The following is a 13,145-nucleotide window of genomic DNA, read 5'->3' on the forward strand; positions in this document are numbered from 1 at the left end:
ATATCTTGTCAGACTAGTCATGACTGTAACTCAAGTGTTCAAGGCTAGAAAATATGTATGATTATATTTCTCCTCCTGTACCATACATAAAACTTTCTAGCATCATGAAACTATCAAGTAGGAATTAAAGACTAAGGTTAGGAATGCATTGATTTCTCCATTTTCTATGATTCTAGTATATTGGGACATTGCAGGAACCAGATGCTATGGATGAATATAAGGAAATGACATTTCTGGACAAATCAGGGTAGTTGCACAAAGGAGCCTACAGCAATTGTGACAGTATGCCCAATAACTGAGCAAGCTCAGGCAACATACCTGGTGGATGCTGGGAGGGGAATGGTTAGCCTTATTTAAGTGTTTGACCTTTGGTAGGTCATCCAAGCTCCGGTAGAAATCCATAAGTCCAAGAACATTTGAGCAGCACAAATTGTACATGACAGGCTCTTAAGTGCCCCAGGCTGCCTTCAAAGTCACTATGCAGCCTTGAATTTCTGTGCTGCTGCTTCTCTATCCTGTATTCTAGGATTGTTAGCACTTGTTACCACACCCAACCTAGATGATGTTCATTTGCCCATCAAACCACCTGTGACCATCCCAGCTGTTCAAAATTATTCCCTCCTCTGTGTATGAACAATTAGCCTTTAGAAAATTCTCTTGACATTTCTTACTTTCGCAAGTCTCAATCAAGCTGCACAAGAATAGGTGATTCTTCAGAGCCACCACACTGAGCCCTTTCAAACTGCTGTGTAGATGGGTTTAATAAACATATACTGATTGAGTCACAGCATACCTCTAACCACAATGATGATGTAAAAATGGAATCTTCTCAACACAGTCTAACACTGAGAGAGTGCACAAGTGTCATCCTCTGCCTACTAGAAAACAAGCCAACCGAACAAATAAAAATCAGCATCTCTTCTTCGGTCCAGCAAACAACTGAGGTCTGATGAAAAAATGGCTGTCAGTGAAATTAGAGTAACCGATAGTCATGGTGATATGTCCCACGTTAGCAGAAAGCCATGCAGAGAGATTTTTGTGTGAAACAGACCTACTCCCATGAAAGGAAACCTATACAGACTTGATGAATTGCCAGAGCCTTGATGTGGTGAAGTTCGGGAGTGAAAACACAACATCCTCGGATAGCACACTCCTGCCGCCTTCCGGGAAGCCATTCTATGCATGCTGTGTACTTGCTGATTTGACTGCCAGGACAGTCCTATTTTCATTTTGCACATGGGGAAACAGAGGCAGGTAGAATGTGAGGAAGTCGATACATGTTACTTAGCTAGAAAAGGTTTTCATTTTTAATGTTGCAATGTTAGAGCTTCAGAGAAACATGCCTCAAGAGCCCACACACTTGGTGCTGGCAATGCTGCGTTTCCTTGATACCAGCTACCAATAGCCATGCAGACAGAACAGAAAGCAAAAGGCCCCAATCACTGCTCATCTCTGTGAACAGCCAGTCTACTCACTTTAGAAAACAGCCCTCACAAGAGAACCAGGGTGAGGAAGAGAGATGAGAGTGAAACTAAGGGGTGGCACCGAAACGAGCTGCTTTTTATGTAGGATTCAAAAATGTCACAATATACCTGACTATTTTAAAATAATTAATATATGCTGATAAAATGTTATATTAAAACCCCACTTCCATCTCTTCTCACAGTTAGGAAGTGTCTTTCCCCTAAAACCTTAAATGAGCACTTTGACCTCACCTACCCAGCACACCCACGATATCTCTGCACTCAGCTGTACCCCATACCTAAGGACCAACATAATGTATGGCAGCTCCATGGAACAGCATCCTTACGGCTCTTCGTGCTTCCGTCTCTGCACCACATCCTTCCCAAGACAGCGCTAACCTACAATATTATGCTGAGTGATGAATATGTGTTCTCCAGGAGAGGTGTTCTGCTAGTAATTAAACAGTATTAATTCCATCAGCCTTGATTTACATTCTGAGCTCTCAGTAATAAGGGTCAGCATTTTATTTTCTTTTTTTGACCAGCCCAGAGTAATAGAATTGGTGTTTAAGGATTATCATATAAATCTGTTTTTCAGAGGGAGGCAGTCAGTATTAAAGAATTTTTTCAATATATTACAAACGTATTCATTATTCTTGAGTTCATAGAAATAATTAAAAACTATAGGCCACACACAAATTTCCAAAACATAAAAATAGGACAAGTACTGTATAGTCCAACAGTGAAGTTGCCAACTTCTTGGTTTCAGGCTTTAATGAGAAATGGTTCCCACCTTTTCACACAATAAAGAACTCAGGTGGAACCCCTCCCTTCTCAGGAGTTAAGGGACCACGCTCCCTCTGCCTATCAGAATCAAGTGGCCTCTCATTTTGTGTACATTTTTAGAAAACTACCAGTTGTCTATTTTAAAACACAAAGTACTTTTTAGTAAAAAAATAATAATAATAATTTTCTCAAATACGACTACCAGGATGCAGATATGTGTTCATATCACAGAGAAAACTGGAAACCTAAAACAATCAAGGAAAAACAATGACATCCTAGAATGTCTCTCTACTCTACCCCTGAGATACTTATTTAAAACAAACATAAAGCATGGCCATTAACACCCTTGGGTGGCCTTACACGCTTTGAATGCAGTGTCTATAAGGACTAAGCACAAATAACAACTCTTGCTTTTCCATTCAAAGTATTCACAGTCTGATTCCTTGACAGGCAAAACATAACCCATCTTGTTCTCAAATGCTAAGACAAACCACGAAATACAATATTAATTGAAATACTATAAGGGCTTAAAAATTTGGCAGAGGGAGGGGAAAGTTGATGAGGACTTTTATGTTTACTCCCTACTGTTGTTTGTTTGTCTTTTGTTGGTTTTCATCTTAACCACAGGGTAATTTATGTCAAATTATATGACTAATTGGGAAGCTGCACGTTGTTTGGTCCACCTTTAAAATGAAAAGTTGTCCTGTAAAAGCCAGAAGAGGGCTGCAATGGGCCACATCTCAGGGAAGAAGCTTGGACACAAACAACATAAATGTTGATTTCACCTGGTAGACCAAATGTGACACACTGTTTTATCTACAATGGAATATTAATTTTCTGGTTCGGTTAAGAAAAATACGGTGCTCATTTGTACTGTTGTAAAATTTGTGAATTTGCCCCATAGGATAAGTAATACTCAAAGCAGCATCCTAATTAAAAGAAAAACTCAGTTGCCGTGCAAGATAATATAGGAGGGCATATAAATTGTAAATAAGATGCATGGTAAAAATGAAATAGACAGGCTGGATTGGAAAGGGATGAAATAAGCTTTGGAAATGTGCTTCTTAAATGAACACAAATTGTGAGATAATGTCTCATTGAACAATAAAAATAACAAACCAGTGGCAAAGATGTAATAGAATTCCCCATGTATACCATTTTAATCTTAATATAATTTTCCCCAGTGCATCCATGTTTATTGAACTACTATGACCGATTCTTTCTCACTCTGTCCAAAGTTACTGAGATTGTGTTCTCCGCTGTAAATAATTCCCGTATAATGAACATAAAAACGATCCAGAAATTGACCACAGTTTATAAGAGGAAAAATGACATTGCATCTACTCACAGAAAATGCCCTCCTCGAATGCCAAGTCTATGCACAGTTTCTTTGGAGAAGCAGTGCGAGAGGACAGGAAAACCTCCCTGTTTCCTGCTTGGTCATCAACTTAACACCTGTGTTGTGATGCTTTTTCTGTCCAGACAATATAGAGAGGATTCCTAGAGAATCCTTATTTGCAGTGTGTTGGATCAGGAGTGGATGTGAGGCATCCTAGGCTAGTTAAAGTCACACATAAATTGAGTGTACAGGGTGGCCTGCCTCATTTCCTCAGTCTTCAAAGAGGAGATGATCATACTATTTAAATGACAGAGATGCATATAGGAAAGGTGTACTGGAGGGAGAAATGGAACCCCCAAAGGAGTCCTGTCCTGACTCCCACTGAAGAATCTCAGCAATCCTCCAACAACAATCAATCCCATGAGCACCATAAACATTCTTAGCCTCCAGTGTAGTACATTTCCCCTGCCTTTCCTTTGCTTTCAATCATTTGAGCCATTCAAATATGTGTTTATTACATGAAAATTTAAAATAGAAATTATAGAAATACAAACAACCCAAGGTTCAGGGAACATCACAGAAGAGGAAAGGGAAAGAATGTAAGAGCCACAGGATAGGGTGCAGTGTTATGAAATGCTGTCTTCTGGATATTACATGGAATCACACTCAGGAGCTCACTACAGCTACAGTTACCTGCACATGATTAAGCCACCACCATCAGGCAGAATTTCAGCAGAGATTCAAATTAGACTACGTGGTTTTGATGTAGTTGTTCTGTTTTGGTTGTCTGTCAAGGAAGAATAAAGGACATAAAAGTGGGAAGAAAAGAGACTGTGTTGGGAGAGTTTGTGGTAAGGCAAAGCAGAGTGTAGGCATGCCACAGTGTATACATGCATAAAATTGTTGATAACGTGTTTCAAAATAAATACATCATTTTATAAACATATAAAGATGGGGATCATATCCTATTCTTCAATTTGCTTTGAATTTTGTCTCACTGTGTAACAGGAATCTGGGATTTTGTTGAAAAACAATAATACTTCTGGAGTTGTGGGTTCAACTTTGTGGCATTGTCCCTGCCTAACAGGCACAAGATATTTGTGTTCTACCCCTGATACTTGTAAACTAAACAAAGCAAAGAAAAAGATCTTTCTTCCATTCAAAGCTTAATTGATTTTAATTTTTTATTATTTTCCAAAATTCATTAGACAAAAGATATATAAATTTATATAACCAATCATTGACAAAACATCTCATGAACATATCAACATATATATTTCATTAAATATAGTACCAGTCCCTTTTTGTGAAGAATGTATACTGTGACTTATAGCTTTGCTATTCTGTGCTAGATTAAATACTGGAGACTTTATGGATCAGACTCTAGCAGAGATTTTCTGCAGAGCAAAAGTAGCTATGTATCCAAAGTAAGCAGGTGCACAAATCTACCTGTATAACAGTAATCTACCCTTCTAGGGTATCTGCTGTTAGAGATGCAAATCAGCAGTGTATTATTTTTATGAACTCAGGATTACTTTTCCAGAAAATTGTTCTAAGAATTTAAATTAGTTTTCAAATCAAACTAAAATGTGTAAAGAAAATTATTTTCTGCATTTATTTCACTATCTACAAGGCTCTCTGATAAAAAGAAGATAGCATGTAGAGTTTCTCACCCAATGCAATCTTAGGCTTCAGGCTTTATAATCACAGACCATTTAGAACAGAAAAAACCTGAGGCTGTCTGAGACATGACAGAGCACCCCTCAGTCCTTCCAGGACAGAGAGGTCATTTCCCAACTGTTTTCCTTACATATCGCCTTCCAGGCCATTGTTCCTGATGACCTTGGCGTATTCCTTGGCTGACCTGTATGGAGCTCTGGGTCTAGCAGGATCTTCAAAATCAACATGGAAGAGGCCAAACCGTCTGCTGTATCCATTGTTCCATTCAAAGTTATCCAGAAGTGACCATGCACAGTACATTTGAAGATTGACTTCATCAACATGAATAGCTGAAATTTTTTTAAAAAAAAAAAAAAACTTTAGCATTTCTGGAAAAGTTCAAAGAACAAAAATCACCAAAGAATACTGGGTGCTTTTTTCTCCTGCTCTGCTGGCTATCGCAGTGGGAACAGACAAAATTCTTCTTCATCTTTTTAAACTATAGACATTACCTGGAAATAAAGTAAAGATGACATGGGGCCTAATGCATGTGCTAACTAGCTTGATTTAGTTATTCCACAGAGTGTACCTTCATCAGGTCCCACTCCAGAGCATAAAGGAAATTTTGTCTCTTAACATAATCCCTCTTTCCAGTTTTCTGCTTAACCTGAGCAGGAGCTTCAGTTCAGAAGTTAAGTCATGGTAAGGCATGGGTGACCAAATGCCCAGAACCCCGGCACTTGGAAGTTTTATGCAGGAAGATGGGGGCAGGTTTAAAGCAAGTTTGTTTTTCCTAATGAGCTACAAAATTATCTTGAAACTTACTTGAAAATTAAAAGAAGTTACTTATTATTCTAATAATGTGATCAGCCATTTTGACATTTGTTACCTCTCTTAATACAGTTGTTCCTTTTCTCAATGTTTCCAGTGCCTTTTCCAACACTCACACACACACACACACACACATACACACACACACACATACACACACACACACACACATACACACACACACACACACACACACACACACACACACACACACACTCCTTCCTACTCAAAAGTGTACTGAGTTCAAAAAACACCATCCTGCAGAAGAGTATAGCTTCTAAAAGCTGGGCAAAGCCATTGGTCATTAGATGAGATGGCAGTAGTATGCCCAGGGAAATCTGAAAATGTCCCTGTCCCTTGTATTCCCATGAGCAAGCATAGCTCTAAAATCACAAACACCTAACTGAAAAGGGAGAGTGCACAGCTCTGGCATGTCTACAGCCAAGTATGGGAAGCTCAAACCTGCCAGAGCAACCTCTGGTAATTGCTCACTGTAGCACAGTACCAAAGACAGACTGGATGGCGATGGAAGTCTCAAGATGTTGCCAGTACTGTATCAAGCTTTATTAATAACACCTTCTTGCTCTATCCTCATGCAGCAGGAAAGGCAAGTGAGCTCCATCCTGCCTCTTTATTTATGGTCTCTAACTCCACTGATGATGACACCTTCCTCATTGCCTAACCATATCCCAAGATTCTCATCTCCTAGCAGCATCATAATGAGAGTTATAACATGCAAATCAATTTCAGAGAGACTCAACATGTATTCTATCTCATCTAGACTCAGAGTACCTGAGAACTTTAAGAACCAAATATATGACTATATACTGAATAATTGAACAATATCAAGCTACGTAAAAATCTCAGCATGGAATGAGAAGGAAGGCTCATAATGCCTCACCCCTAGCTGAAGAGTTATTTACAATTCATGGTTTCTAGGTGAGAGTGTTAGTTTTCTTCAGGTATGTGGCCTCTGAATATCTATCCATGCTCCAGTCGGAGTCCTACGACTGCTCACATACAGGTAGCACTAAATGAACTCAGTGGCTTAAAATATAGAATATTGATGGGACTGGACAGATGGCTTAGCAATTAAGAGCACTGAATTTTCTTTCTGAGGACTAAAGTACAATTCCTAAGCTCATACAACAGCTCAAACCTGTCTATAATTCCAGAATCTGACGTCATCACACAGACATACACACAGGCAAAACACCTATGCATATTTAATTTGTTAACTAATTAATTAATTATTAAGTTAAGAGGTAAAAGTAGTAGAGTGTCATAGTAGAAATTGAAGATGAAGGAATGTAGTAGATTTGGTGAAAATAAATTATAAGTATATGTCTGAAGTTTTCAAATAATAAAAAGGTAAAGTAAAATGAAAACATTGGCCATTTGATCCCAAACCGCACCTATAGAGAAATACGCTCTTCGCTATATAATTTCTTATGTGAGTTCTCTAAGCTTATCATTTATCTGCATTCTAGAAGATCAAAGTGTGCAAAAAAATCTTTAAAATATTTCACAGTGATTTTCATTGTTTGAGATGGGGAATTGAGTTTGCATTTTTAATAACTATTTTTAAGTTTCTCAGAGTTCTGAAATTGTGTGACTCTTCTCATAAGCACTTTCTGTTTGAAAATCACAATAAGCAAACTTGGTTTGTGATCCACTAACATCTATTTCTCCACGTGGAAGTCAAGAGAAAAGGCTGCTTTGCTTAACAAGAGGGCCGCATCCCTCAATAAACAAGGAGGAAATGAACATTCATATAATGAATTATATTTTAATTGCACTGGGAATTGTTTTCACCCACGATGAATTCTGCAGCTAAATATTTATCAAATGAAGCTCTACTCTCTCTCAACTTGTCTTTAGTATCAGTCTGTACTTTTATAGTTTATTAAGAAACACTGTACTCCTCCTCTATTATATATCTGTGGGTCTCTAATTCATGAGTTTTGGTTATAGAGTCAGATATGCAGACAAAATATTGCTGACTGGCTAGTACCTAGGTAAAGTTGTACAAAGAGACAAGCAATGTGTTTTGATTCAAGTGATTTTATAAATGGTGTAGGGCAAGAATTAAGCCAAGCTCTGTTGATATTATTAAATAAAATCATGCTTAGAAAATAAAATGTGTGTCATTAAAACATATTAAGCCTTGCAAAAACAAAAATACTTATAAGACCTTCCTTCTTCTGTTATCTGTTGCCATTTGTGTATATCCCTCTCTATTTGTCAAGTATAATCTGGAAACTACCCTTTCTTTTATTTTTTAAGTATACAATTTAATTACTAAATGAGACATCTGTCTCAAAACTATGAATGCCCACTACTCATGGAAAACACTAATCTCAATCTCCCTTGCTTAGTAATTCGGGCTGCAGCTATGTGAAAACATGCACATTTTCTTTCCCACCTGTAGGACTACTACTGCCCAACAAGAAAGCCTGCCAGGTACAAAGCCAGACTGTCTCTACAAACATGCACAGTCCCGCTGATCCTGTACAGAACGGCTGATTCATGTGCTAACCCAGGGGATTAAAAAAAAAAACGAAGTCCTGCCTGCTTGGAAGGGAACAAAAGGAAATCTTGACAATTTCATTGTTAACTGCCAGGAGTGTAGCAGCAAGTGCTAAACTGCCTGAGTGACACTGGTAGATGTCTCTGCATTTTCACTGCAGGGACACTCGAGTGGAGAATTACCTAGTTAGGTTCAGGAGCTAGCCTGCTGGAATCCTTCTCACCAGGCCATCACTGGGAAAAATTACAAAACCACACTGGAACCTGCACACGCCTCTCCTCTTCCAATCTCCTTGAGAACGGAAAGAGACCATCATCACATTTCTTGTCACCATGATTTATGAGGTCCCAGATCTTGGCAGAGGACAAAGGCACTTCTGAGAATTTGCTTTCTTTCTTTAACCAGAGTTGGAGGCATAGTCAACACAGACCAAAAGGAGTTTGGACAGCTACACAGCATGCAAGGATAAAAATGGTACCCATTGTAAAGTCTGAGTGGGATGTGGGACTACAAAACTATGGAAAGATGCAGGGATGAAAGTTTTACGGCTTGTGTCCAGTTAAGCTCTTGTAGCTATAAAAATCCGGAAAACTGGGAAAGGGGATAATATTTGAAACCTAAGTAAAGAAAATACCCCCCCACACACACACAAGACTCCCACATTAGCACTGTACTCTGCAGAAGTGTGCACTGAATCTTTCTCCCTCTCCCTGCCCCCTTCTCTGAATATATATTGTATATTTGTGGGTATGTGTATGTTCTTTTATGTGTGCATAGGTTTATGTATATTATATGCACTTTCTCCAGAAAAGAAGCCAAAGAAGAATGAAAGCAAACTTTAAGCCAAATAACCTTAATATACTTGCTTAGCCATGACCATTAGGAAGCAACCTAAGTGTCTTTCAGCTGATAAAGGGATAACAAAGTTGTAGTAAATATACACTATGGAATAATACTGTCTATCTGGGAAAACTGAAAAATTCCAATAAATGAATGGACAGACAATAGATAATATCAAGTGAAGTAACCCAGACGCAGAAAGGCAGACACATGTTCTCTCTCATCCATGGTCAGCTCCAAGTGATGTGAGCACTTAACTGGTAGTAACTGCAGAAGCCAGGAAAGTCAGAGAGAAGTAAGAGGACAGTAGCATAAAATGAATGTTCTGAAGGGGAAATAGGGCGCTTTAATCACAGAGGATGAGAGACAAACAGAGAAATGTATGAAGTGGGCAAGATAACAGTAAGGATGTCTGAAAAACTTAGAAAGAATTATTACTAAAATTATTGATAATGCATATAATTCTGTATGTATAAACATATATATTTTATATGAAAATTTTCCATTTGAGCTGACAATGTTTCCTTCAAAGAGTCACAAACTATCTACGAGAAACCTTAACACCAGACAGAAAAAGGCATTTTCTGAGTTGATTGTCAGTGTTTTGCAAGAGACTCCCCATATTTTATGTGCTATTCAGCACCACCACAGTGGGTAGGAAGTATGTTTCCATTGCTGCAGAAAACATAAACTTCAAACACAGGGGCTGGAGAACCTGAGCTAGACCTAATCTGAAAGCCTTTTCACAGAAGACTAGCATTTTTGGTACCAGAAGTTTACAAGAAAGCTTCCAAGAAAGGGAAGAAAATAAGAATCCTACCTAGTTACAATGCCCATGAATTGTCACAACAACCAATATTACACAGTAAGCCTGGGGATGCAAGACTATGTAGTCTTTGGGCATAAAAACAGTTCTCTGATTGGTCCTAAGGTCTGATCAATAAGAGAAAAGGAAAGTCTGCAAACCTAGCCATAATCCCTAACTACACTCTAACAATTGGTAATTATTCCTGCAGATAAAGGTAGTTCTCCCTCCTCACTAATCAGAGTCTGTCTTAATTAAAGTCATTATTGCTATGATGAAATACCTTGGGCAGAAGTAACGTAATGTGGGAAGTTGATTTTGGTTGCATATCCAAAGTAACAGTCCACTGAAGTAATCCAAGATAGATACACAGGCCAGAAGGAAACCTGTGGTGAAAGCTGATGCAAAGCCTGTGAAGGAGTTCTGGCTTGCTCCTCATGACTTGCCTAGCCTGCTTTTATATAGAATGCAGGACCACAGCTCAGGGCTGGTACCACCCACAACAGAAAATGCACTATAGGTTGGTCTGCAGCCTAATTATATAGAGGCATTTTCTCAATTTATGGTCCCTACTCTCAGTGATTCCAGTTGTATCAAGTTGACATAAAACCAGCCTACACAAAGGCTCCTCCGGAATTTCCATTCACTGCTTCATTAAAAACTACATTCTGTTATCCCTATTTCACGCCCTTACCATCACCAGTGGTCCCTTTATGCTTTCCTGGTTTTTGTTTTTGTTTTTTGGGTTTTTGTTTTGTTTTGTTTTGTTTTGTTTTGGTTCCTCCCTTCTGAGTATTTGTGGCTGGGAACCAGATTAGAAAGGGCATAGAGCATATTTAATTAATTAATTAAGGTTCTGGGTTACCTCACTCAGCATAATCTTTTCATGTGCCCATCCATTTATAGCAAATTTCATTTTTCTTTAATACTGAATAGTATTTCATTGTGCACATGCACCACATTTTCATTATTCATTCATTTGTTGAAGGGCATCAGAGTTGTTTTGATCTCCTGGGTCTTGTGAATAGGGCAGCAATAAACATTGAAATCCAAATTGTACCCAAATTGAATCCAAGAGTAGGAGGTTAAGTTCTTTGGGAATATGCCAAGGAGTGGTATAGCTGAGATGACGGAAGACTCATAGCTCCCCTTCTTTGTAGTAGTTTCATCCTTGTATGAGAGACCAGTTTTAAATGATCTTCGAGTGATCTAGCTGCATCCCTTCTCTTTGGCTTTTGTAAGCTTGTCCTGCATCTCTCTGAATCTTGTTTACATCATTGGCTTGAAAGTGATTATTTTGTTTTCTATAACACTTAGGAGAAGAGTACCTATTTCGCTTGTTTTGTTTTGTTTGTTTTGTTGTTTACAATAGATGACAACTCTTTTTAAAGGAAAGTGAAGTACAGTACTTTTGAAATACAATGCTATTGGTATGAATATATATTCATATATATGGATACATATATATCCATACAATTATGCGATGTTTGCTTTCATTAATAAAGCTGTTAGTTTATTCACCAAAAAAGAAGAACATTGAAAAAGGTATAGGCAGATACTTTCTTAAACTCCAGAACATAACAGAAAATGCTTCAGTGGTCTCTAAGAAAATGCATATACACAGCTGAATGAAATGTCTACAGATAATTGAAAGGATTTGAAAACTGACTTAATAAAGAAATAAAACTGAAAACTGTAATGAAGATGGAATCTAAATAGATCCCATATTCCTATTAGAAAACTCAGGAAAAAAACCTTACAATTAAAATAAAAATTCAAAAGAAGATACAGTCTCAGAATTCAATGATAAAGTAGAAAAAACAAGCAATGCAAATTATAGGAAGACATAATCATACCAATGCAAGAAACAAAAATAATTAGATACAACCAAGCAAAGAGCTCCCTATGACATAGTATATTAAAACACAATATATACAGAACAGTGTAAAACATTTACAGGTGCCAAAGAAAAAAAATATGAGTCCCACATGAAGAAAAGTTTTCAGTGGAAACTCTGAAAGCCAGAAGAGTCAGGAACAAAGTCCTCCAAATTGTAGAAGAAGATTCAACTCCTGTATGCAGCAAAACTATCTGCCATATTTGAAAGAGAAAAATAAAATCTCCATCAGCCAAATACACACACACACAAAAGAAGAATCACACACACACACCCACACACACACACACACACACACACACACACACACACACACAATCACAGAAGAACCCACTAAACAGAATACTGGAAGCAAAGTTTTAAACTGAAGACAGAAATAAGAATGACCAAAATACTGTAGAACAAAAATGAATGAAGCTACAGTTTAACGAAAACATGTTACAACTAAGAATATAAACCAAAAAATAGAAAATAATCAAAAAGACTGGAATCAACCAATTGCTTTAATAATAATCCTAAATATTAATGACATCAACCCTCAAATCGAATTACACAGGCCTGCTGAGTAGATAAATAAACAAAATCCACCCTAGAGTAAAAAGAAAGAAAAATCCAAACAGATAGGAATAAGAAACAAGTAAGAATCACCATTCTAGCAGTTACTTTTGTCTAATGAAAAGTTTCAATTGTAGGAAACCTGAAAATATTTCCATTGCACTTTCTGATGATCCAGAGTCAGCCTAGCAAGCAATCTCACACAAAAACTGTCACAACAGTGTCGTAGTTTGAATAAAAATGGCCCCTGTAGAATCATAGGGAGTGACATTATTTGAAAGGATTACGATGAGTGGCCTTGTTGGAGTAGGTGTGGCCGTATTGGAGGAAGTGTGTCCCTGGAGGTGGACACTGAGGTTTCAGAAACTCAAGTAATGTCCAGTGGCTCTCCCTCTGCTCTTCCTGCTGCCTGTGGATCTAGATGTAGAACTTTCTGCTTC

At 37.9% G+C, this 13,145-nt stretch overlaps 1 protein-coding gene across 1 annotated transcript in view; it reads right to left on the reverse strand.

Moving 5' to 3' along the window:
• LOC308438814 (cytosolic beta-glucosidase) overlaps positions 1–13,145 on the reverse strand; it is a gene marked incomplete at both ends in the record, with an annotated part of 182,757 nt that overhangs the window by 17,757 nt on the left and 151,855 nt on the right. The window contains one exon of the mRNA XM_080940331.1: positions 5,399–5,597. Coding sequence (XP_080796457.1) covers positions 5,399–5,597 — 199 coding nt within the window. The remainder of the gene's footprint in view (positions 1–5,398; positions 5,598–13,145) is intronic.

The sequence above is a fragment of the Micromys minutus genome (assembly GCF_963924665.1).
Source record: "Micromys minutus genome assembly, chromosome: 1".
In the NCBI taxonomy this organism is placed as follows: domain Eukaryota; kingdom Metazoa; phylum Chordata; class Mammalia; order Rodentia; family Muridae; genus Micromys; species Micromys minutus.